This window comes from Labrus mixtus, chromosome 5 (genome assembly GCF_963584025.1).
Source record: "Labrus mixtus chromosome 5, fLabMix1.1, whole genome shotgun sequence".
Classification (NCBI taxonomy): domain Eukaryota; kingdom Metazoa; phylum Chordata; class Actinopteri; order Labriformes; family Labridae; genus Labrus; species Labrus mixtus.
Window position 1 is genome coordinate 9,229,117 of NC_083616.1, and position 26,657 is coordinate 9,255,773.

Here is a 26,657-nt window from a genome sequence, read left to right on the forward strand (position 1 = left end):
AAAAAAGAATGTATGCAAAACATTCTGATACTTTCTGTACAATTGTCGGCCAACAGCCATGAAAACCTGCGATAAACCGATGTACATCTTTTCCTCTTTCTGGACCATGTCTTCAGACATCGCTTCGATTCATTTTGAGTGACTGTTGCTCTTTTTGTACTTTGTCCATTTCTAAAATTGTTTTTAAATGTTTGTACTTGATTTTCAAACTGCCTTTTTTGTACATTTAACTTTATAATCAAACAGTGCAAGCTTTCCCCATGGTGTCTTGAAGACCATATTGTTTAAAAGTCTGCAGTTGTGTGCTAGCTTTATGATAAGAATTATCAAGCCTATATTGATGGTTAAAAAACAATTATTGTGTGAGTGTGCATGTGCAATCTTTTCTAAAAAAAAAAAAAAGAAGAAAGAAATCTAAATAAATTTGATATTTTGTAATGTTTTATGTGTGATTGAATTCACAACACCATTCATGTGGTACAACACAAATGTTTTATTTGAACTATATGCAGTACAGGAACAGCAGGATCTTAATACTGACCCTCATGAGCCTCACTACTAACAAAAATGTAAAACATATTTTACTCCTCACCATGGAGGACAGAAACTGCAGTCAAGTCTTTTAACAACAAAGAGGCTCTCGTGTAATCTGAGAATGTGTTTAGATTGTCTACAAAAAGTGCCTTTTTTTATTTGTTATCTAAAACAAACTCAAATAAGTTATACATGAAAACATTTTAAACATTTAGAGTCACATCTCTCATTTCAGTGTTGATTTAGTAACAGATCAAGATACTCTATCTCTCTCTGAACATACTCATCCATTTGGCCCTGAAAACACAAATCTCTTTCCATAAGGGAACAGGGTTCATACATCATTTTCTTTACTTAACTTCAATATTAGTAACCTGAAACTGCGTACCTTCATACACAGACGTGATGCTACATTCAAACAAACTCTTAGCATCTACAAAACACAACTTATATTCATTCAAACTAAGAAAAGCTTTTACAACAAAGGCTTACATACATACACTTCTTCACAAGGTAACTGACGAGTCAGAGCCCAACAGGTCGTCTTTCCTTCCTTACAGGTAGAAGAGCAGGTCATCCAGTTTGGCACTGGGCTCTTTGTGGATGCTCTGACCTACAAGGAACGCCAACTTGTGGGCGTACTGGCAGGGAGCGGGCACTCGGATGATCCCCTTCAGAACAAATAAAATATTTTAGAAATATTTTAATTGGACTAAAAGAAGTAGCCTCAGTTATTCTTAAATCGAAGATATTTTCAGCAAGTAACAGTTAAGCAATTTCACAGTTGCATGATTTTCCTCCTGACATCTGGGCTCATGCGCTGATTTATTGGCCAACCTACCTGCCAGTTGTAATACATGTGGCACAGCTTGTAGGTGAGCCTCTGCATGTGATCGGGCTTCAGTCCACTGGTGTCGTACACCACATTGTAGTGGGTCGGGGAGACACTTCCACTTTGGACAGCCTGGCTGACGATGTAAAAGTCATACCTGGAGGACAAGTCATAGTTCATATTATAAAAAGTCAAATCGACACAAATTATCTCTCACGACACATTATATTGATAAACTTAAGTACTGTACAGCACTTTTTAAAACTGTTGCAAATTGTTTTACTAAACAGATAAACAGTCAATTGACTATTGTGTTTTACTTTGAGTCAAATAGGAACACAAAACCTAAAAACCCAGAGTTTACGAAGAACAGTTGAAATGAAAGTGACAGGACTCATTAAAAAGATAAAAACTAATCCAAGGTCCTAAAGCAGGGAGCTCAACAGTTTTAGTCATGATGTTGCAATTTAAAATAAAAGTTCAAAATCCATCTGAAACTTTCAGAGATCCCGTGCAGTCCAGTAGACAGATACAGTGAGTTCTTATCTGTTAGTATTTGAAGACTGGTGATGATTACAGGTCATTATAAAAATCATGTTATGAGATGAGAGCATGACTGTCTGATCATATCACAACTTCTGAATAAATCAATGAATTGGAAGAGTCCTAAAACACGTACCACTCGGGGCGGGTGACATCTGAGTCGACGACGGTGCCTGGGGGAGGGTTGTCCACCTTGCCGTTAGTGTGGGAAAAGAACCTCGTGCTGATGCGCTTCTTCACCACCACCACACTCAGCTTGGGCCTACAACAAGCAGATGAAGAGGCTGTGTCAAACACTGGATCTGAAGTACAGGCTTTAGTGAGCTTCTGCACAAAGCAACTAATGTGAAAGAATACACAGAGGCCCACATGCGCAGCAGAGACCATCAGTTTGAGGTGTTGAATACAGGTTACTGATTCTCAGTGCAGCAGCATTTATGAATGACTCACAGGTAGTCGTGCCCCATGGACTTGATGGACTCCAAGATCTGTGAGACCTCGTAGTTAACCACACTGTGAAGCTGGCCGTCTCCCACTCCATCTCTGTACACAATGATGCGTGAAGGCAGGCAGTTGTTGAATTTAAGATAGTCTTTCAGCGCACCTGGAAAAAATAAAGTCATGACAGTTATGCTGCTGGAGTTTGGGAGAATTGACACATGAACATTGAAATTGCGTAGCATAACACATTCAAAGAGAGTGACTTGCCAGATAAGGCCATCTTCAGTCCATCCATGATTTCCTGACCTTTGTGCTGCAACACACACTTTGAGTACCACCTTTACAGTGATGTTAAAAAAAATAAAAAGACAGTTTGATCCAGCACAACAAATTAAATGTTACACTATCTTACAACACAGCTTATGGTCTGCTGTAGAAACTGACCTGCTCATGCTGTTGTTCAGGCTGGCCACCAGAGCTCCAATGGACCGTTTCCCCGCAGAAATGTCGTGGTAGCAGTCGATGCCCACAATCATCAGCTGCTTGAGCTGCACAATTAGCGGGGACAAGGTAGCAGTGTTGTAGTTCAGTTCAGTCACAAAAAAAAACATCTACTTCTCTCTTTATGAACCAGTTTTTTTTTTTAAACTATCATGGAACCTTTGAATGCTTTCTCATCAAAGCCTTGATAATGCTTAGTAAGCATCTTTCAGCCTGTGTTATCTGCTTTCAGATACAGATTCAGTGTCAAGTATTGAAATTAACAGGACAGAGCTAGTCAATCCTCTACCTCATGACTGACTGACTGACTTCAATCAGGAGTACCTGTGTACACTGACCTGTGTTTTAAGCATTGATTTTACCTCAAGTTTTTATTTCATCTTAGTCAACTTTTTACTTTGATATTAATCACTGATGTGTTTTTTTTTACTATATTGATTTGAGTTATTTATTTATTTAATTTGTGTCTTTATCTTTTTCTGTTCTTTTGTGAAGCACTTTGGGCTTCATGTCTTTATGTACGAGTGCTATATAAAGAAAGTTCAGTGGAGTTTTAGGCCATTTAGCCACTTTGAAACACAGTATGATTAAGCAGTACAGCCCGCATTCAGACCCCACAATTTGATCCACTTTTATAAATCATCTTAAAGCTTGCTACAACACCTTATCTTCTCCTTTCTTCAACGTACAAATGACTGAATGTGAAAAGGACTTACGGGGATTTCCACACTCCACAGCTCTCCTCCCATCTTGCATGCCATCTGCAGTGCGATCTTGGTGGCCACAGTCATGAGCGCCTGAGGCTTGCTGATAGTACGGGTAACCACACACTGGCTGGGAATGGGGCACTCCACACAAAGATACTTCTTGACAGTGTCGTACTTGTCCTTCCTGTTGCTGGGGAGGACCACCACAACCTTACAAAAACAAGAGTGCTTAGTTAGCAAGGCAGTGAGACCCTCATGTCAAATTTGTGATTTACAATCAACACTCGTAATACATAACATGTTGTCATGGTTACAACGCAGACATTCAAATTCAACCACAGTGAACAAGAGATCTTACAGCTAAGAGTAACTTCTAACCAAATGCCATACTTGTACACACACATAATACCATGAGGTAGCCCACAGAGTGATGCTGTACCATGGCAGTGGAGTCCAGTAAGAATTGTGTTGTCAAACGTTCCAGTTTAAAAGGTGATTCATGGCGCGTGTCTCTGTGTGGGTACTGTGCTGTATCACCTGTTGTCTTGACGCGCGATCCTAACGGAGTGTGTCCAGTAGCGGTGCACACGGCAACTGTCTGCTCGGCCTGCAGGTAATGACACGTGACTGACGGTAAACTCCTTCATGTAGCCTAACTGATTATCACTCTCCGGTATTTAACTTTGGTCGGGTAAATAAAGTTGCGCACTGAAGCTAAAAAAATGTCCGGACATGACGGGCTGATGTTCGATACCACAATAAAAGCCTACAATGCGCCGAGCGGACTTCACGTAGCAGTTAAAACTCCCGACTGTACATTTGAAATGCCACACAAACGCAAACTACACTTGTGTTACAGGATTCAGATAACTGCCTGCCATTAAAAACAGCAGTTTGCACGTGAAGGTCTGTCACTAACCCCCATTCTGCTCGACTTTTTTTGTCTGAGTGATGCTGAATAAAAATAATACAATTGTGAAATTGACGGAAATCCATCGTAGCGACAGAGAACTTTAATCCCTGGAATTGGTTGTGTGTATATTTTTGTTTTTTGCTTCACAAACAAATGTAATGTGTGTGTGTGCGTGAGAGAATGTAAAGGAAGTGAAATGAACACACACCATCACCTCTGCACTCTTAAACAGGGTTTTTCCTACATAGAGAAGTTTTGGCACCCCCCAAAGGGGTTTTACCAAGCGCCCAATGAAAATGGCAAGCGGCAGAAAAAGACCAAACATTGCAATTGAAATCCTCTCTGAATGTATGTGTAAAATATCAATATATCAAACAACTGGTGAACAAGCAGAAAATAAATTGAAATACAACATCTCTGGCTTCCACCAGTCATCTCCCCTTTCGTCTGTTGACACATGCGGCTCGCGCTGGATAGCCAGATGATTAACTTTTTCACCGTGTCTGCTTTTATCAACAATCAATAACTTAACGATCGTAACGTCAGCCTGCTGCAGTATGTGAACTTCTCTACTCAAGACTGTGAATCAGAGCTAAACACTCAATAACGCTACCTGTTTCACTTACAACGCGCTGCAGGAGCTGCCAGAGATACACTTCCAATAACAGCCAGTCTGCTTACCGGTATAGTAAGTATATAACATTGTCAAAGCTGAATTGAAAGACACGCTAGTTTTTGTGGATTAAGGCAAAATTATTATTCACAGATGAGTTTGTAACGTAACTGAAGGGGTCACCCTCCCGTCAAACGCTAGCTGCTGCGTTTTTAAATGTTTCACTCAATACAGTGTGATCCGTATGTGGATGCTGATGACACGTATCGCAAACATCATCTAAAACTAAAAGAAGGACAACAAGGGCAGCTGCAGAAAAATATTAAAAAGTCTGCACAAGAAGTTTTAATATAAATTGTCCCACCTCAATCTGTGCACAGGGTTAGGGTCGTATCAGTAGACGTCTCTCACAGAAGGTTATTATATACAGATCAAAAAATGATGGGCAAATACATACGTGGGCAGCCATAAATATACATGGATGGCCTGCATGAGTATAATCTCTGTGTGTAAAACACTGACAACATGTGTGCGTGTTACTAACCATCTGTGTTTGCGGTCCAACATTCTGCTGCAGGGCTCTGAGCAGAGACTCCTGATAATCCTCATACTCCACCCTGAATAAAAAGACCGTTAACAATAATCAGGTGACTAAACTGTAACCAGCCAATCAGAGCTCAACATTGTGGAACCTGTTTAGCTGATAACCTTTTTTAGGCTGAAACTTACATGACAGCTCGCTGGATGCGGATACCAAGAGGACCTGAGACTTTGTTGAGGGTTTGATGGAGAGACTGGGCCTCGTTGCTGCTACGGCGGGTGTAGAACATGAACCAGTCAGTCAGCAGAGGAGAGCTGATCACAGGCACCCCACGCATCTCTCTGGACCATTCAGCTGATTGCGGGTTGATGTCATACTAGGAGAGAGAAATTATGTTAATCTCTCAATTAATTCAAAAGAGCACATTTATGTAACCACAAGCACATTATACCGATCTTGATCCCTGGTAAAGCCTCTCTCCTGGGAGGACTCTGCCAGTCAGGTTTAGGAGCGCTTTATCAAAGTTGAGTCCCCACTTATCCAACTCTGCCTGTGCGTCAGCATTCCTATTAAACAATATTAAAAAATCGAAACAAGTTACACTGCCTCAAGATGTTGACAGGAAAAAAAAAATGCTTTTTTAAATTATTCGCCTTTTAACAGACTAAACTACAGGAACCGCTGAGAGGAGGAGAACTTTGAGGTTAAATGGTGAAGAGCCTGCATGATTAATAATAAACAATAGAAACCTTTAGATAAATAACAGTGTGACGTGTTCAAAAGTTAGTTGACAAATTGTATTGGTAATGTTTATCACACAAGTTTGAAAGGCCTTGAAATTACAGTCAGGCTGCCATGCGTCAATAATAAACACTCTGCCCATGATGTTGACTTTTGAACCTTTAGACAAAAGCACACAAACAGAACACGGTTAAGTGATAAACTCAGTGATTCACTGTTTTCACCTACTTCTGAATGTTTGAGACAAATCTGTTGAGGCGTCCCTCCCTCTGCTCTGGAGTTAGTTTGGTGTGATTGCTCAGATCCTTCATGATGCGAAAGTCAGCTCGCATCTTGTCAGTCAAGCCTGTCAAACACAAAAGGGAGAGTAGTTCAACCAGGATCAGTTTGAACAGGTACATTTTAAAAAAATATATATTTTAGCCTTTTTCCTGCACCTTTATTGTGACACATAAATTAAAAAGTATCTTACATTTTATCAGTAAACACCTTGCATGTTGAGATGTCCATTGTGAATAAAGAGTCAACAGTAGATGGAGTAAGTCACCTGTAAGGTAGCACAGCTCTGGGATAAGCATGGCCGGGCCAGGAGGAGGACCTCCAGAAGGACCCATCTTCTTCACATGGCTGATCAGCAGCACCTGGTTCCCATCTTTGATATCCAGGCTATATTGCTTAAAACAGAAAAGAAGAAACAAACAATGATGAAGTTGGTGAATGTGATTCATTTTCCACTGCATTGCTGAGCTCTCTTTAGATTCAGACAAAATAATTGGTCCACACAGCGCCAGAAGGTTTCCTCTTAAAATGTAAAGAGGTGGGGTAATTCCACACCGGTCTATCCTGACTCTTTCACTTTGCCTGATTGAAATAATATTCTTTCACACTCGTGTAAGTGTGCAACTATTGAAGGCATGACACCTACAGCCTTGTAATAGTTCTTGAAGGAAATGTCCGTGTCTCCCTTCTTGAAAGTGTTGTTGGGAGTGTGATCCCATGCAATATCGTCAATCCTGTAGGTCTTGTTGTTGTACCTAAGAAAATGAGGAACAAGATGAGAATAAGTCCAGAAACAGTGAAAAACTATTTGAAATTCAAACACTTCTGCACGTCGCACTATGCGTGTGTGATAACGTGCATACTTGGTGAGGACAATGAGTCCAACAAGCTCCTTAGCACAAATTTCAGGGAAGCGTTGGTTTCCACACTGCTGCCTCAAGTTGTACATGAAGTCCAGGACCGTCTCACTGCGCAGCACCTTGTGGCTCACGTCCGTACACAGCATGATGGACGTCTCGTAATTCAGAATGGTGGTGGTGTAGCCTGGCCAGATGGTCAGCCTGCGACAGAAAGAAGAGGCTCATTGTTTATCAACACAGTTTCTTTCATCATTAAAAATTGCTCATTGACAAATCTCAATGAACACTTTAAGAAAATTATTTTGGCCTTTAAAGTTCAAGATTACTAAAATAAATATACACATATATCAGTACTAGGGTGCATATTGATATAGGTAATTACTTAAGTAAAGTCATTTTAAGAATTGCAAAGTATAGCTTGTGTATGAGCTGGACAAACGAATGCACCTGTGTTGTGGTATGTTGAGAGGATCATTGGGGTTGTAGTAGTTACGTCCAATCTGCTGCATGTCGAGAATTCTCAAGATCCTGGAGAGAGAGAAAAAACATTAATAAGAAGATTAGAAGCAGCTGTATTCAAAGTTAATGAATTATTCCAGTTTAAACATGCAACAACCATCCCCTCATCCGCACTGGTCGCAAGAATATCTGATTATTTTAAGACATATTATTTAACTTGGCCGACGCCTTTCATGTGTAAGTCCTCATAGTGCATGTCTTATATTTGATTTTTACCTTCTGAATATGATGTTGTAAAACTGAATGCACACAGGAGATGTAGGCGGCAGTTCATTAGTCAAGGTGACAGTTATCTGGACCTTCTCTCCATTCCTCGTCTCACTGTGGAGCACAGTTTCCTGAACACAAGGTTAGACATCGCTGTAAATGTTAGGAAGCCAACATAAATCTGATACAAGTAAAACGACAAATTTTAATCCAAAAAACTCTCACTTCCAGTGAGGTTATAACACCTTTAGATCAAATTGTTATTGTTTTGTAAAAAAAAAAAAAAAGACAGGCAGAGAAAGACATGCTACTGGACAATAAGACATACATGGTCTCAGTTATTTAATTTGAATTAAATTCTTATCTTTAGGAGTTGCCAAAGAATACTTGTGTAGTATTGGTTCTTCAAGATGTTTGGCATTAGAATTACCTTGCTGTGCAATCTGAGCGGCAGAAAAAGCAGAGCTCCGTCAAAGCTCCGCGCTGAACCAAGTGCTTCATCATGCTGGAAGAGGAGAGCAGATCTCAGGCGACGAGACTCCATTGGTGGTTTGTAGTCCACATGGTACTGATACAGAACCCACTGAGGGCGGGAAAGGATGCGAAAGAAGTTCGCTGACAGTGGAATTGAGCGGCCAGATGTTCCTAAAAAACAAACACAAACTTTAGGGAGTAGTTTATATTCTCTGATTCTACATGTATGTTTGATTAATGTGTCAGTGTACACCAGTTTGAAAGAAAACAGACCCATCTTTGATTCCTTAACATGCTCCATCGCCTGCCTGGTGTTAATCCCTGCATCGTGAAAATCCCGACGGCGTCCGCCTCTTTCACCCAGCTTCACTTGCTGAAATCCAGCAGAAATCTGCAGAATAGCTAATTAAGAAAATAAATATGTTTCAGTACAAATGTAATTACACCAGGATCCAACACAAAGATAAAAACACCTCAGTACAGTTGAAAAGCCAATTCGTCAAAGTACTTTGTATCTCCTGGTTTGAAGGAGCAGACAATGTGGTGACAAAAATGCATTTATAATTGCACCACTCAGGACTAGACAGGATCACTTAATACAAATATTTATTGACTATTAGGGCTGTGACAAAATGGATTACTGTTAGAATTGCAAATATTCATTTCAAAAGATTCTTAATCTATTCAAATGTCCAAAAAACATTTTTTTCAAAACATACTTTCTTATATCCTATAAGGAAGTTTTCAACAGCAGCCAGGCTAAATATGGCAAACCTGCTGCTGGCATTTTTCATAAATGCTCCCTCCCCACCTCCCTTGGTACACCGATACCGATATGAGTCTCCTCCTTTAGGTGACAGGAGGGCTGACCTAACATATCAATATGCAAGGTCTGCAAAATAAAAGTTAAGTACGCCAGGAAAGATCCACGTTTTTTGTGAGAAATTGAATGGAATCATGAGACACTGATAAGATTCACACTTCGACTGTAAGTTTGACCAAACCTTCTGCAGAAAAGGCTCCAGGGGCACCCTTCTGCCTTCCTCTACCGACCAGCTCTCCCTCAGCAGGGGGGGCAGGCGCTGGTGTCGGCTCTCGAGCCTGACTCTTGGGGTGAAAAGATGTTGGAGATGTGTAAACACAAGGTTAAATTCATAAATTTTCCAGGTGAGAATCATTCACGTTGAACCACTGTGAGCATCATAGAAAAATACACAACTGGAAACTAAACTGAGCTTGTTTAATATTACATAAGAAACAACATTCTTGTCCTGTTCTGTATTTGAAGTTACTGAAGGTATCATCCAAAAGACTACATGGGAACACCAAGGTGCATAAACATAGTGCCTCTAGTCAGAGGAAATGCTTTTTAAAATGTAACCATGTGCTCCAAGTTAGGAATCAGAGTCTTTTATGATTTCAAGGAAAACCCTATGACAATTATTTTATCCTTTTATTTTACCTTTATTTAACCAGGCAGGTCAGAACAGATTTCATGTTTATAACACGGCCTGACAACTGTTTATGAAGAGTAGCTTTCTTATGTGCTGGTATTTACATTTAATACTCACTTATTAACATTGGCTTCAAACTGCTTTGTATTGAAACTATTACACAGACAATCTATCAAAAGCAATTAAGCTCTATAATTCTCATCCGCCCATTACGTCACTATAAATCAGATAACAGCAGGCCTAATATTACAGACCTTACATATTTCCACTAAAATGATATTAATATGATATTTTGAGGATAACTAACATGTAACCTGCTCTTACCGCTCCAGGTGCTGTAGTCTCTTGACCACGTGCTCTGCCTCTGGATCTTGCTCGTGCCCGACCAGTCATTTTTCACAGCCTCAAAGATAAGCTGTAAAACAATTATTTACTTCCCATAAATTCAAGATTTTGAACAATTAACCATGAAATACAATAAAACAAATTTAATCAAGTTACACAGGCTATTAAGTGCAAACTTAAATGTTTTACTGAAAGAGTATTTTTCGCTTGTTTCCTGCAAAAAAAAAAAAAGCCTAAAGTCATTAAAATAACTCGAACATATCTCAAGTATGTAAGAGAAATAGAAAAGTTTAACTTATGAACACTTTGTTTGTACAAGACAAGATGGCGCCGCTAATCAACTTGACACCACCAAGTTAGCTGGCAGGCTAACTAAAGTAAACCCAGAGTAAAACATGCGGTTCTCTTTCTACAACATGTCAGATAATTAAGTTAAAATTATCAAAATTTAGGACCGTGTTTGTGAATGTTAAATTCAGCATTAACTTTCACCATGAGCAGATGTTATCAACCTACAGATAATGTTTGTGCGAAAAGTAACTTCAATTAAACCGAGTCCAAGGGAAGAAATCGTGAAAATTTATGTAATTATGAACAAATCTGGCAACTTACTCTTAAAGAAAGTTTATTTTATCCTAAAGTCACTTCTGCTGCTGGGTTGAAGTTCAGCACATGTGTACTACCCACGATGTAGAGGAGGAGGAAAAACGCCGCTAATCAGGTATAGGCCTCTTCACTGGTTAAATTAATACGCTATAATTTATTTAAATCAAACACTTACCAGGTTTACATAAGTCGTAATTATTCTTAATAGTGTAATTGTTCGGAATTAATCTTGGAAATGTATCACTGAAGGGTTGCTGAAAAAATAAATCAGCATAAAGCCTACGAACTACTTTTTAAAGCGCAGTGATATGTTGGAACTAGTGCTGTTGTGTGTGCATTTAATATTTTAGGTGCGACCCCAATTACAACCACTAGATGGCGGCAAAGTCGCAACAGTAAATTTACACATTGCCTGTGTCCCTGTATAAACTGAGCGATATGATACACACATCCACATCAAATATCTTCACATAAATCAGAAACGGACAAGCTGCAAATAGAGCTTGTAGGGCCACAGCTCAGTACTACAATAATAGTAGTAGTCAATTGTTAGAAAAGTAAACCAAAATATTACTTTGACTTATTGCTGGCCTAGTGGTAAAATGACATGTAGGACTTTCTGCATATATTATGAAATTAACTATGTGATAAATAATGTGGAAAATGTACAACATAGAAGTTTATGTAAGATTTAAACAGCCTGAAAATTAAGTAGCCTATGGTGTGTAGATGCTGAATAATGGTGCCTGTATGGGTTTAAGAAAGGTTCTGATGGATTCAGGTTTAGGCTTACAAGACCTTGTGAAGGCCAAGACATTTCCCCTTCTTTGTAAATTTACTTTAAGACAATGATGAAAAGCAAAGATTAAAAAATTGCTCAGAATGGTTTTACAAAGATTAAAAAATCTCTTATGCACTCCTTTAAAGAACAACCTGATCACAAGCTATTATTTCTTCCCGAACTTTTCCTCTCCCCTACACATCCTACCATTTGAAGCCAAACTTGGCTCCTCAGAGGGCATTTTTTTTGGGGAAGATGTACGCAAGTCTTTCATGTCTGAGATCTAAGAGTGATTACAGATTCAGACCTGAGGGACCAGTCTGCAAGGACCTGCTTCAGTCACTGTTTACCTGCTGGAAGAGGACTGAGGAGAGATGAAGAAGAAGGCAGGGACATCAGTGTCATCAAGCCTGATCGTGGGTAAAAAGAGAAAGTCACTCTCAGAAAATCACAAGACACAGGTGTGTAGGTGTCTTCGAGCATATGAAGTGCATGCATGCAATTCAACATTACACCCACAAAGTAATATAATGTTGCCAAAAGGCTGAACAGTAATATGACATAAACTGTCGAGATTTGTAGAAGCTTTGATAAAAAATGAAAAGTTGACTTCAAAGGCCGAGCTATCTCTTAAAAAACAACAAAGCAAAAAGAAAAGAGGAAAAATGAAAGAAGAAAGAGGAAAACATGGCCATGCAGAGGGCTGCAGGCTGAGCAGTGTGAAGCTGAGAAAGGAGCACCCTGCCAGGGACGTTGATGAATGCGCTTCAGGCTTCAAGCTTGCCCTGCAGCCCCCAGCAGTGTGTATTCCACGCTGACGCTAATCATGCTTTGTGAGATACTACAGCCCAAAGCTGATGAAAGGAAACATGCATCACAGTCAGTATATCAAACTGGCTGCAAATTCACAAAATACACTATTATCATTTCAACCGAGCATGTCATCACCATCAACATAAGGAACATTTTTTGGTTATTAAACAATAATGCAACCATACTTTCTGTTTGAAATATTAAAAACAAATCAAAACTAAAGGTTTTAGTTCCACAGAAATCACAGTGCTCTCATTTAGTTTGAACTCTTGCTTCCAAAACTAGAACAAGAGGGGATTGTGAATAAAAAGGATCTACTCCTCCATGATATCAGTAAGCGGGTTAGCAAAATTAGATTATTCTCTCTCCTGCCATGGAACTTAATCTGCTCTGCATCAGTGTGTTCCCCCTTAAAATGAAGCAGGCACTGCATCACACACACACACACACACACACACACACACACACACACACACACACACACACACACACACACACACAAACACACACAATATCACTATGGGTTTCTGAGCAAATTCAGAATAAGCAGTCAGACCGTGCATACGGTATTTTAAAAAGAAACTGGTGTTCTATTTATATTGAAGGCAGAAAACACCAGTGTGTTTTTTGTGTGTGGTTTTGTTAGTGATGGTACACAGTGAGTATCGTCAAAATCACTGAGGTTCACTCCTCCCATTCTCCCAAAAGCACAATGATCTTTTCCAAGCAGATACTAAAAGAATAAGAGGTGGGTTTCTACCCAAAAAAATATTTATAGATTAAATCATTTGTGGCCCTAAAAGATTAATAAGACATAAATTGTACTCTATCTACATAAACACACAGCAAAAACAGCTGCCCCTCATTTCAGATAAATAGAATAAATGAGACTTCCTGCAGTTTTCAGAGTCATCACATAATATACCACTATACCTATATAGTTGTGTGTGTGTATATATATATCCTCCTCATAGGCCCCCTGTCTGATGACTCAGGGAAACAACATTATAAAGTAACTAGATGATAAGCTGCTTTATTGTTAGGACATAGGATGACATTTGAGTTAGCTTAAAGCCAAACAATTAAACCTTGAATGAAGAATTTTTTTGTCACAATCTTTCCAATCAGACAAATTCTTGTTTGGTGTTTTACCTCTGTCCTACAGTACTGAAGCACCACTTGGTTCAAGTGTCTCTTTAACGTCTATATAGCTCCAGCAAAAAAAAGATCTGCTCAAAAGTTGTAGGCCAACCACCCAAAAGACTTGAATGAATCACCTCAAGATAAAAACATGATAATGATGGCCGACAACTTTGTTGTCTCGGACCTCAACCATGCTCATCACAATGAATATGAACTGTGACTAAACCTGAGATCCAGGCTCCCACATGTTAATACTGTCTTATGTACACCAGTCAATCCTTCAATTATATATGGAGCTTAACCTCAGATCAAAGTACATTGCAGCAGTGGTAGCCAGACAGAAGTGCCCATACATTCCCACCAATGAAAAGCATTTATTTACTCTCTCTATCGCCACAATAAAGTGCAACATTTATATCAGTGATTCTCAACTGGTCTAGCCTCAGCACCGATCACCAACTCCTCGTGAAAAATTGCAAAACAGAAGAAATTGAACAAAACTAATTTGTTTCAAAGGCACTTCAAAGACGATCCATGTCCAAAGTCACTATTTATAATACCAACCAAATGAAATGGGCTTCATTGAAATGCAATATAAAGTTACCAGCAGGATTTTGGGGTTGCCACTGGGGTGGCCAATCAGATTTCTAGGGTGATCCTGGCAATCCCCTGGCTCTGCCCCTGCACTGCAATCCTGTGTTTGGTCTTTAAAATGTTATGTCAAATATCTTTGTATCTTTATTGCAAATGAAGCTGCAGTGGACAAATTCCAGAATGGTCTGACTATAAAGTCACATCAATCAATCAATTTAGAGATTTTCAAACCTCTTACAATTACAATAATGTCAGCAATGTTGCTTCTGTGAGGATCTTTCACTTTGTGTGGATTTTGGCGCCCCCTGTAGACTTTACTCTTTGCTGATTATGTTCTGTACATGTTTGAGTTGTATTCTCTAACGACAGAACCCATCTGGCTTTTAGCTGTCAAACACATAATGTCACTCACTCACTCACTGGAACTCTCTCCTCTTGTAAAGGCCTTTTCAGTCGACACAGCTGTAACAGATGTTTAGAAAGACATTTATGAAAAAGTAAATCTTCTAACTGATGGTCTGGTTTGCTTTTGTAAGTCATAGAAAGACATTAGTGACATTTTCATTCTGTTCTAAAACCAGTTAAACCTCTCAGTAGATTTTAAATATGTTTTAAAATCTTATACTTCTAACATCTGTGTTTAGGTGAAATGCTTGCATCAGCATTAATTTACCTTAATTTGTTTACATTGGAATATTTTTCAACACAAAAGTGTCCATTTCAATATTTTTTTATTTATTTCCCTCACTCTGCTTTACTTCTTAACAGAACACTTCAATCACGGATACATGTGTCAACTAGTATGTGTGTTATGATGTATATACATTGCATATTCTTTGTATTTAAAGGCCCTGTAGTTACATCATCAGCTTGAGAGTGCAGAGAGTAATGTTGGCGGCGCTTTAGCACTGTAGCCTGTTGATTTGGTTCCAATAATTGTTTTTTATTAACTATATTTCTTCCGCTGGGTATCTGAGAATGCAGAGATAAACGAGCGTTTGGGTCAGAATGACCCTAAAAACATGGGAACAGACAAAAGTCTGCTCTTTGATGACAAGAGTTTGTATCAGACTCATCAACGTTGTCACATGCGATCCCTTCTTTCTACGCCGTGTCTTTCATGTCTAACACTTTCTTGTAAACCAGACTATGTAAATACCCCTTCCAAAAAACTACACAAAGTTCTGAAATGCTAAAAAAGAAAGCACACATCTTAGTGATTCAGCTACATCCTGCAGGCCTGTATGCCAAGGACGTATCCCATTCAGGTTCCATTTGTTTGGCAAATACCACTTCCTGTTCATTTGATAACAAATAGTCTGGCTGGTGGTTTCGACTTAAAACCACCAGCCAAAGAGATTATTTATGTAAACAGATACAGGAACTCTTGGAATAATAGGATTTGATCCAAGTGGCATAGATTTGTCTGCTGAAGAAAAGGAGGTTTGAGGTATATAGAAGAACTGTCAATCATGTTTTTTTTTGTCTGGGAGAAGTAATGGCAGCATTTGAGTGTTGTTTGAAACTTGTGCATATCTTTGGTGTGCTCAAACATCTTTCTTCTTTTGTAGAAGCAGGGGGTAAAGACAGCAGGACGAGGAGGCTCGTGCTGACCATAGCAGAGTTTTTGCGGAGGCAGAGCCCCCTCGGAGCCAGCCACAGTGAGGATGCCATGTGATCTCTGCAAAGTCAACAAGGGCTGGTCCACAGCTGGGCTGCAGGAGAACAGAGAGCAGACACGTAGCAACACCCTCCTGCTGGGAGCAGCCAAGGAGATGCAGGACTCACAGCCTGCCTCTGAATCTACTGTAGATGTCTCCGAGCAGACAGCGGGGAGGAACCTTCCCTAATTCAGCCCTCAGCATTTCAATTGTGATTCTTATTTGTAGCTCTCATTTTAGTTTACATACATGGTTACTAACCCTAAGACTCCTGCTATTTTCATTCCTAACCAATAGATATCAAACCATCTCCGCTAAAAAGAAAAACTCACAATCCATCTCCTGTGTGCCAGAGAGCCACCGCACAACAGGAGAGCTGTGATTTAATTTCCACAAAAGATTAAGTTGCCTTCTGCATCGCTGAAACTTTCAGGGGGTTTAAAGTTGAAATCTCGGCGGTTTTGCCTCTCTTTGTCCACAGCATTGGTTTGAACAAAGGTGCAGTGAAGCATCTGCAGCAAAGGATCTAATAAGCACATTGTGGGAATAAAGCAGAGGGGAGTGAGCATCAAAGGCAGCCAGGCACAGCATGACTGGCATCAGCCTGAACTCCCAACCTAGGACACTCAGCATGCTCCTCAGCAATCACCCCCTTTAGACCAGTCCTGGGCAGTAATTAAAACCATCGTTCCCACTGCTTCAGTATCTCATTAGCCACAGGACCCCAGGCTTTCATCCTTGCTTGCCCAAAAATATCACAAATCCACACAAGCAAAGATGAGTCCCACATAAGCAAAAACCCACGTCTGTGACATCTCTGAGATGGAACAGAGTATTATTCAACTATCATCCAACTCCAAAGAACAGTGGGAGATCACAAAAGCCTGCCTCTTCATGTCCACAGTAATTAATACTGCACCTAACAGGGACGATCTGGAGGGAAACCGTCACCCCGCTGTTGCTTGATTAAATCCACCTGTGCGGGAAACAAAGAGGAAAAACAGAAATGAAAGAGCCGCCAAAATGTAGCAATGACACATTTGCTCCACAGGGAACAAGGCAGAAAAGGAATCTTTGTATGATTTTGTTGAAGCTCCAAACATCAACCAGTTTTTTGCAACTAAAACCCATTAAAAAAAAAAGAGGACAAGCTGATACATTTGAAGCTCCTACGCTTTCACTATCAAAGGGAGGATTTGAAGTGGGCGAGTATCGGTTGCAGTGGTCAGATTTAGTACTTTGGCTGTAGATAAAAAGAAACTCTTCTTCCCATGTTTAATTCAGTATGAGCCATGACTAACTCATGTAATATATGGGCCTGTGAAGATGAGCGAATGCTTCTTCGCTCTGCTTTGTGTACTGTGGATTGAAATGAATGTGTCATTGTATTTTGACTGGGCTGCACCTCTGCACACGGGGAAGCCGGTCAGGGAAAAGACGACAAGACAGGTTGGGCTTATTCGCTGGTTAAATCCAAATTTCTTAGCATAGCAGCATTGCAGAGCTAAACGAAAACCTTAATCCACTGCATGTTATTAACCTACTTGGCATTACTGCCAGGCTGTTTTTGTGCTTTAGAAATGACAGCAGGAGAGCTAACTGAAAGACAGGATGTTAGCAAGAGCGGGATTGTGTTCCTTTTCAGGCCTCTCACTTTCAACAGACAGTTTTTAGGTAAATGTAAAATAAAGGCACAAAAAAAAGCTCTGTTGAAAAAAAGTGTGAGCATCTTTAAAATGTTTAAATAAACAAATTCCAATATGTTGCTTAAGAACTTTCAAAATAATTTAATGATCCTCCATTGAAGAGTTGCAAAATAGCTGCAAGATGCCCCAACCAAGCATAGAGGCATGACAAGTCCAATGTTGCTAAAAAAGTAAACTAAAAAAGTGCTGCTACATCGCCCTCACTAACATACAAACCACTCCTCCTCATGCTGCACGAGTGTGTGTGTGTTTAGTTTTGTGTGTGTGTGCGTGTGTGTGTGTTTTGAAACGGAGTCTCCCTATTCTTTGACCATGAAAAAAAGCCTCTGATCTTTCAATGACACAAAGACTTGTGCAAGAAGAGGATGAGCTCTCAACCTTTGTCAACATCCAGCCTGACTCCCCGGCTCTCTTAATAACAGCGGCACATTGTTTATCAGAGTGTATGCTCAAAAACAAAAACAAGGCCCTGATGCCACAAAAACCATTAAAGACCGTGGTCCTCATTTCCTCCTCTTTGCCATTATGGGTGTGTGTGTGTGTGTGTGTGTGTGTGTGTGTGTGGAAATGAAAACCCCACCACAAGCTGGTTCTCAGCCAAATTCAGCTAACTGACTCTCTCCCGCTCTGTTTCTTTGAGAAGCCTTTGATGTTAGCAGGGGGCTTTTGCACTCGCAGTGATGGTAACGAATGATACTTTAAGCGATTCTTTTTTATCCGGCGAGCTTAATGAAAGATTAATGGGTTTGATATTTTCCCTTGTTTATATTTTATTCAAAAAGTAAGCCACGGTCCTTGGAACCTGTTAAAAGCTTCTTGGTAATGATTTTTTGAATCAGTGAAAGTCATATGCATGGTCTTTGGCTCTAAACACTATGAGAAGTGTTGATTGTCTTCTTAGTAACATCATCTTTACAGAAAACGCTTTGACCTTGCCTAAATCTCCGTCTGATATGGATAGAGTTCTGCTGCTGCTGCTGCTGCGGCAGAGATATGTTCATTTCCATATGTCCTAATTCAGCCCGCCGCAGACTCCCAATTTCACTCTTTTTCACGGCTCAAAGGATGAAATGCTTCAGACTCAATGGATTTTGCGGTGACAGTCTATAGATTTTCCCTTCAGCTTGAGATATTGCTTGTTCAACAGAAAGGAAATGTCTGATCTGATGATAGAGAGGAAATGTACAGCTGAATGCCAATCAGAAAAGACCGTTTTTCTTTAGTTCCAGGCCTCTCGGAGGATCTTAAATCATGTCCTTCAATAATAGCAGACTGTTTATTGTTTAATCAAGACTATAAATACAGTCAGACAACTGTCGATCGACTCATAAACAAAACAAATAAACCCACGTCGCAGATCAGGATTGCTTTGCAGTGACGGCTCCCTTAAGTGGTCCATTATTATTTATTGAAATGGTTCAATAATTGTTTGCAACCTTAACTACGCTTCTTCAACACCATAACATTTAAAGCTTGTAAAGAGATTTCTTTTTCTTCTTGATCTTTTCCCCTATGGAAAGCATGAAGAGATCAAGATCAAAGACTTCCACTAAAGACTATTTTAAATCCCTGAATTTGACTGATCAAGCATTTTTGTTGCTTTTATTGGATGTATTCATGAGAGGTCTTTTCCACCGGGGCGTTAAGCCAGTACTGCATAGTTATCTTTACTTCATAAACATGAATGAAAGTGACTTCTCCCCCTGAGGATCCTGATAATATGTGAACATTTCCACATTTGATGGGTTTTAAATTCCATTTCTTTGCTTTAAAAAAAAAAGGGAAACTCCAATGATTTTACACATTCAGTGCACAGTATAAGTCAGTGCTCCCAATAAATAAGAAAAGCACCAGCCAATGCCTTAAACCTGTTTCTCAGGGGCAAAGGAGGAATCAGTATTGTGTTGTTACAGACTGACAAAGTGCAGAGATATGTAGTCCACATCAGAGTAGTGTGATCAACAAAATGTCAAACTTAAGCACTGGAGACAATGTTTGCTTCTTGTTTGTTGAGAGCAGTCTTTTAACCATGGCAGCAGTAGTTGGCCGTTATCATTGTAACCATGAGTATGACCAAACTGTTTTCCCTAAAGCTAACCAAGATGTATTTTCCTCAAAGTTTCCTTGCAGAAGTTCTGACAACTTGATATACAACTCTTTTTCAAACGTTTGTTTACAAGAACACTCAACGACTGTTCACATGAAAAACTTTTCCATTTTTGAAATGGCAATTTCATCCTTCAGTAAAAAGAGGCATCAGATCAGAAAATGTTGCCACGTGTTCTTCAAGAAGGCACAAACAAACTCTGTCCATTTTTTTTTGTTTCAGTTGGACTTCTTGTACCCAGCCTTTGAAAACTGTTGTGTACTGTCCTATTTGGATCTGTAGAAATCTTTCTACAATTTGAAAAATGGGCCTGAAGATGTCCCAGTGTAATGAAGTCTATATGGAGTTGGATTATTGGAAATATACATAGACTGTGTAAAACAGAGGTGTACTCTCAGTGATGTCACCCATTGGTTTCTGAAGTGTAGTTTGGAAGCCCAACAATGGTGATTTCCATATTTAAATGCTGTCTCAACCAATATTTTGGTCAACCCAGTTAGAGGCAATGAGGTGGAGTTGAGACCTGAGACCTTAAGCCACCTGAACACCAGCTAAAATGTGCACGCTTGCAATCAGATCAGCCGAGCCCCTAACTATGCACAACTCTTATCCTTCAAGAAATAAAAACTGACGAGTTGTCAAAAAAAATCACCCGTACAATGTGTGCTGTCACTATTTAGACCAATTTCATCTTATGAAGCAGTCTGTGAACATGTTTCTTTCTGCTGTCATAGTGGGCTTTTTAACATGGGTGTGTATGTGACTTTCAGGACTTTTGCAGCCAGCCTCAAGTGGACACTCAAGGAACAGCAATTTTTTTTCATTTCTGAATTTCAAAACATGACAAACAATAAATGAGCCAATGTTGTTGGATTTTGTCATCATGTATTGGCAGTGGCGATTCTAGAGTCTGTTAGGGCCCTAGGCAAAACATTTACAGAGAGCCCACCCAATGAGCGTCCATCACTATTACGTCGTAAATGAAACGACACCAATAAATGTGAGAGGTAGTGCTGTCATATGGGGACCCCTTCATGAGGTATCCTACTGTCATTGCGAACACATTCTGAGCCACTCCTGTCTCTCATACATCCTTTTTTTGTGGAAGTACTTACTTAGTATAACAGTAGTAACATATAATAAAAAATAAAACTGTTGATTTCCAGTGAAGGCGCACATCATGTACAGATTGAAACTTTTGATTCTTTATGGGATCATTTTTGATGGCATGTTATGCCTCTTCATTAAAGTCCCTATAAAACAGAACTTCCAGAGTATCTAACTGCTTTCTTTTCTTATTTCCTACTAAAACAGGATAGAACTAATCACAAGAAGGCGGGACATAACGTTGGGATGAATTTGATTGGATAGTTGAAAAGTGGGAGGGGCATACAAAATACTACATTTTTAAATTTGTCAATACAAGAGTGCATCCAGAGTGAAGCATGAGTCATCGTAAGACATACAAAGACAAAAAGTGTGACAAAATGCTAAGAAATTACCAGGATTGCAGATTGAAATATAGAATCAATTTTAAGCAGGAAGAGAGTGGCATCCAGCAGAGTTAAATGTTACGATGGGAAAAACTTATCTCACCAATAAATGCTGGAAAATAACTGTTTTATACTTTACACTCACTATTTATGAGACTAAATGTTTGTCGACTTGTGTATTTCTCTCCTAAAGATGTTTGCATGCCAGAATCCAAATGGAGAGTGCAAACAAATAAATGTAGATGGATTTGCGGTGACTGCTGGTTGTGACACATGAAGTAGAGTCTAAAATTTCCCTTGGAGGAAATAAGAAGAGTAGCAAAGGTCCACATCAACAGTCACAACCACTGTTTCCTGTGGTCTGGTGTTGCTGCTTTAATGTGTGCAGGATGAAGGAGTCTGGTGTAATCGGGAACCCTCGGGACCAGTAGAGGACCGACTATAGTCTGACTATCACAGAGACAGGAAGAAGAGAAGTGTGTGCTTGAGTTTGATTGGATGAGAGGAAAAAGAGAGAAAGAACGTTTTTTTTAAAAAAGGGACTGATGAGAGTATTTAAGAGGAACAGTGTGATTTTTAGTGTCAGGGCCTCCTCTGGCCCTGAGGCTGTTCTCTCTCTTCACTTTCTCTCTACCTCTCTCCAACTTTTTTCTCTGTGATTTATAAACTAACCTCTGTAATTACAGTGCCAACCGCAGCAGCCGTCAGGTTCAGACCGGGTTAAGCACAGACATGCCCCATCACCTGAGAGCAGCGACTTGCCAGCTCTGTGCTGCAAAATACAGCTGCAATTTTCCCTTCAGCCTAATCTCCTTGACATTGGCTTTAGGAACATATTTGTGTGACAACAAGAAATCGCAGCGCCAGACATCAGTCAATTGTTTCCTATTATAAAACACAGTAAGGTTATGAAAACTGATGCTCAGCGAGGGAATCAAATTAATTTCTGTTGATGGATTTTTGCTCTTATCAGTGAGCTCTAACTTTACTGTGGTACATTGCTTTAAAAAAATAACTATCTTAAGGATGCAATAAATGCACAAAATCCCAACATACATGACAAAAGCTCCCTTGGCATGAAGTGTCACCTGTACCGAAGTCTTTCACTGCCGCTGTGGGATGAAAAATGATCGGCAGTTATTTGGACTATGTGACCCACAGTGCTGATCAACCACCTGACCTGACATGTCCTTGGACACAAAACACCCACTCAGATCCCACAATAGAGAGGAAATATATGTGTTGCCATGCGTTTTTGGAAGAGAAGCTGTAGGATTTTCAACGGCTTCTCTTCTTTCCACTGTATATGTATGAGGATGTCCATGACACCCCAAGCATTGTTAGTGGACAGAAAGCTCTCTTTGGCAGCCCCCTCGGTGAAGCAGCATGATAGAAAGTCAGAGGAAGAAAAGAAAGAGAGGAAGAAAGAGAAAATGTGCCACATGAGTGTGACATAGTACTGCCGGACTGATTTGCTCTCCATGACAACCACACAGAGTCAGGCAAGGGGGGCCGGGGGACTCCATGGCTTTTCGGCCCAGCACAATATGGAGAGGCACGGCTGACTTAACCTCAGTGACATCCCTGTTGTCAGCGGGTCAAATCCTTGAATATCAATGAACTGACTCAGTGCCCCTTGCAGTGGTCTTCAAAAGTGTCCGGCTCACATAAGAAGCTCTTGCTGTCCTCTCTGACCTCTTCTGACCTGCCTCCAGCCTCTCACTGCTTTCAGACCAGAAAGACGGATCCCACAGGGTTAAACAACACTTAATCAGCGCGCATGCATTCCTGCTTCCAGTTTAAAGTCGACTCAGTTCATTTCTTGCCTGCTCGAGCAGTGATTCCCAACCAGAGGTACTTTTCCCCAGAGGGATAACTCTGCACCTGCCGGGGGGATGGCAGAAAAGATTGTGCTCTTCCTCGGGAAAAAAAAATTGAATCAGGATTTCATTTCACAAGATTTTCAAGATTTGTCAATATGAGAGACAAAATTAAGAGGAATTGGTATGATGATGACTTAGCATAGTCCTGTAAGCTAAAGCCATGCTTTAATACTGACAGCATGCAAAAATAGCAAGAGTAAAAATGGGAATATAGGGATCAAAAAAGAAAGGAGTTAAATGAAGGCAAGGCAAGTTTATATAGCACAAAAGCGATGAAGAAACAATTAAAATAGTTAGCTCATTATCAAATATAAAAACTATAAATAGCCACATTGCAAAAATAAAGGAATAAAAACGTTAAAAAAATGGAGTTAGCTTGAAGTGAATGATAAAAGATCTGCTTAAAGTCAAATCTAAACTTTATAAATATTTAGCTTAAAGTCATAGACAAACAGTAAAACAGTTGTATTTAGTTGGCCAAATGTCATGGAAAAACACAAATAGTAAGCCTAAAGTAATGAATGATAATAAAATACTTTTCTAAAAGTCATATAAGACTGGCTAAGAGCCAACCAGTAGAAATAGTTAACTTGAAAACAGTTGAAATAACAAGCGACTTCCAGAGTATCTAACTAGCGTCTAGTGACTATTTCAAAATGAAACAGGAAAGAAACAATCACAAGATAGAAGGCGGGACATAATGTTGGAATTAATTTGAGTGGATTGTTAGCAAGGCTTTTTTATTTGTCCGAAAAGTTAGCAAATGTCCCTGAGTGTAGGATGAGTCATCCTACATTTTAAATGTTTTACAGGAAGATAAAATAAAGTTATTCAGATGAAATACTCAGGGAAAAAAACACTTTCTTAAAATATATTTGGCAGATATATTAACATTTAATACAGGATTTTGATTAAAACAAGATAATATTTTTTGTTTCATGGGACTTTAAACTCATAAGTCATGTGACAAACAGCAGTATACGTTAGCTTAAACTCAGGAATAAACTGTTAACCGTAATAACAGTTTATAAATGATAAATAATTTATATGTCTAAAAGCCACAGTCAAACAAAAATAAATAATTAACCAAAAGCCTATAATAAACACTGAAAATAGTAATAGTGGTAATAGTAATACATGGATTAATAATGAACTGCTACAGCTCATAATAAAACAATGTTTAGCCTTTATGGACAAACAGTAGAAATACTAAGCTTAAGACATGAATCAACAGTTGGAAAACTTGATTACTAAATTTGTAGAAATAGTTAGAAAACGTAAAGAATGAATGGTTGAAATATTGCTTAAATTAAAAACTGAAATGTTGAAGCAGTTTGCTTAAAGTCACGGATACACAGATATAATATGGTACATAAAGTCATAGGTAAATGTTTAAAGGCTTCAGCATTGATCCCTCTTTCCTTCTTTAAGAAAATGTTTTTTCCCATTTCAAATAGTGTAACTAAACATTAACACATAAATCGATCCACACCAAACACATTTGTAACATGACTTGTGCGATCTGTGAAGGTATAACTGATAGGGATACATCGGACTGGGCTGACGGCTAGATCCGATAAAAAGCGGTTGGGAAACCACGTTGCTAGGATTACACTTTGACAGTAGACACAATAAACATTCATTTCTACGAATACAAGTCAGTGCCCAAGCATATGAGTCAAGCCCTCATACTGTCTGTGATGACAACCACAATCCCACCGCAGCGCCAGCCATCACTTGAATGCCCATCTACATCAAGTCATGTGTTTCCTGCTTAATAGAACATTTTGTTGTCTGCAGAACTGCTCCTTTCTCTCCTATGAAAGGAGAAGAACAGAGACCCAATTTTATGTTGTTTTGAGAAATTTAGCCATGTTGCTTCAAAGTGCTTTCCGTGACCCGAGGCAGTGATCAAAAGCAGCGCTAAATTTAGGTCTTCATTCCCAGCCATCCTCGCTTGTGATACATTCTGAACATTTACTTGAAAGACATGTTGTGCAGGTGTTGTGCAGTAAATGTGTGGACAAATAGTTTGCATGCTTCAGTGGAACACCCTTTACCACAGAGTTTGATGGCATGCCTTTGGCTGAGGCATGTATATGACAGCTGATTTATGGACTACAATCATTTTTTATACAGCTTTACAAAAACCTGACTATACTCATGTATTATCAAGACTGTATCAAGACTTTGACAAAGGATGAAGTAAATCTTTTGGAAACTCCCCTCACCCATCGTTACAGAAAATACAAGCACATTTTACTGAAGAGTCGACAAGTTTACTCATGTAAACAAACGTCAAGCAGCTTTAACTCTCAAATCAAAAGCTCAGGAAATCCATGTTAGTGTGACAAAAAGTCTCAAAGCCACTGAGTTGCCATGTAAACAAAGACAACAGTTGGACAACAGTGTTTCAATTAGCTCGTCCTGCTGCAATCACTTTAAGTGGGCCGCTATTTTCCACTCAGGCCAGATAACTTGGTCCTGACCCCTTTTCTGTGTAGATTAGCGCTTGCTGCCATCACTCCCATTACGATTATCAGGACCAGACAATCTGGCCCGCAACCAATATCCAGGAAACCTCAATTCTCCTGCCATGCTAAAGGCTGATTGCTCAAAGGAACCCATGTACTTCTATCAGATGGTCGCAAAAACTCCACAGTATGGTCATTTATCATCTCCTTCAACTGTTCCGCCGTTCTCATCCCAAATTGCTTCCAGTCTCGTCACTGCATAAAGGAAGCTAGAAGCAAAACAGAACATTGTCCTGAACTGCTGTAGATCAACACATGTTACGTGTTTTCATGCCAGTTCACGTTAACTTGATGCCTCAAGAAAAAAAAGAAACACAGTGACCGTTTTAAAAAAAAATGACACTATGTGTATTGAAGTGAAGGAACTGACATCTTCTCCAACCACTTGTTGCTAATGCCAGAAGCATGTCAAGGAAGGTCCTAAAGGTTTCTGATCATCACCATGGCATCTCAAACTTAAACGTAGAAGTTAGATTGTTAATGTTCCATAAAGCAAGACACAGAATCTGCATTTTTATAGTTTTGTACAGCTGACAGATTTAAGTTTAACTGCTTAATAATTAAATAGATGAAAAAAGGCTACGAGGACACTACGAGGTCAGTTGGTAGAGTCGCCGCCTCTCAATCGAGGGTTCAATCCCCAGTTGGGCAACATGTCCTATGTGTCCATGGGCAAGACACTAAACCCCGCATTGCTCCTGCTGCTTTGGTGGCGGTGTATGAATGGATTAGTGTTGTACTTACTCTCTGATGGACATCACTTTGGATAAAAGTGTCTGCTTAGTGAATTGTAGAATTTTAGTTATTGGATTATTACTAAGAAATAGACAGT

General features: G+C 39.5%; 2 protein-coding genes across 2 annotated transcripts in view; both read right to left on the bottom strand.

The window, feature by feature from the left end:
• Positions 1-469: 469 nt before the first annotated feature.
• On the bottom strand, positions 470-10,579 carry piwil1 (piwi-like RNA-mediated gene silencing 1). The gene is made up of 20 exons (XM_061037651.1): positions 10,484-10,579; positions 9,710-9,812; positions 8,979-9,107; positions 8,662-8,876; positions 8,241-8,362; positions 7,953-8,033; positions 7,509-7,706; positions 7,292-7,400; positions 6,914-7,040; positions 6,595-6,712; positions 6,077-6,191; positions 5,814-6,001; positions 5,629-5,701; positions 3,568-3,768; positions 2,795-2,898; positions 2,618-2,688; positions 2,360-2,513; positions 2,046-2,171; positions 1,376-1,523; positions 470-1,205 (listed from the first exon to the last, which is right to left on the bottom strand). The coding sequence occupies exons 1-20, from the start codon at positions 10,550-10,552 to the stop codon at positions 1,089-1,091; spliced, it is 2,568 nt and encodes an 855-aa protein (XP_060893634.1). The 5' UTR covers positions 10,553-10,579; the 3' UTR covers positions 470-1,088.
• Positions 10,580-15,168: 4,589 nt separating this feature from the next.
• Positions 15,169-26,657, bottom strand: part of adamts13 (ADAM metallopeptidase with thrombospondin type 1 motif, 13) — a 370,029-nt gene continuing 358,540 nt past the window's right edge. The window contains exon 30 of the mRNA XM_061037660.1: positions 15,169-15,184. The gene's annotated coding sequence lies outside the window, so the exon portion shown is untranslated. The remainder of the gene's footprint in view (positions 15,185-26,657) is intronic.

Coding starts and splice junctions, on each gene's coding strand:
- piwil1 (XM_061037651.1), bottom strand. CDS start 10,552: ATGACTGGTCGGGCACGAGCAAGATCCAGAGGCAGAGCACGTGGTCAA. Junction 9,813..10,483: donor AGACTACAGCACCTGGAGCG/GTAAGAGCAGGT, acceptor TTTCACCCCAAG/AGTCAGGCTCGAGAGCCGAC. Junction 3,769..5,628: donor TTGGACCGCAAACACAGATG/GTTAGTAACACG, acceptor TGTTTTTGTAAG/GTTGTGGTGGTCCTCCCCAG.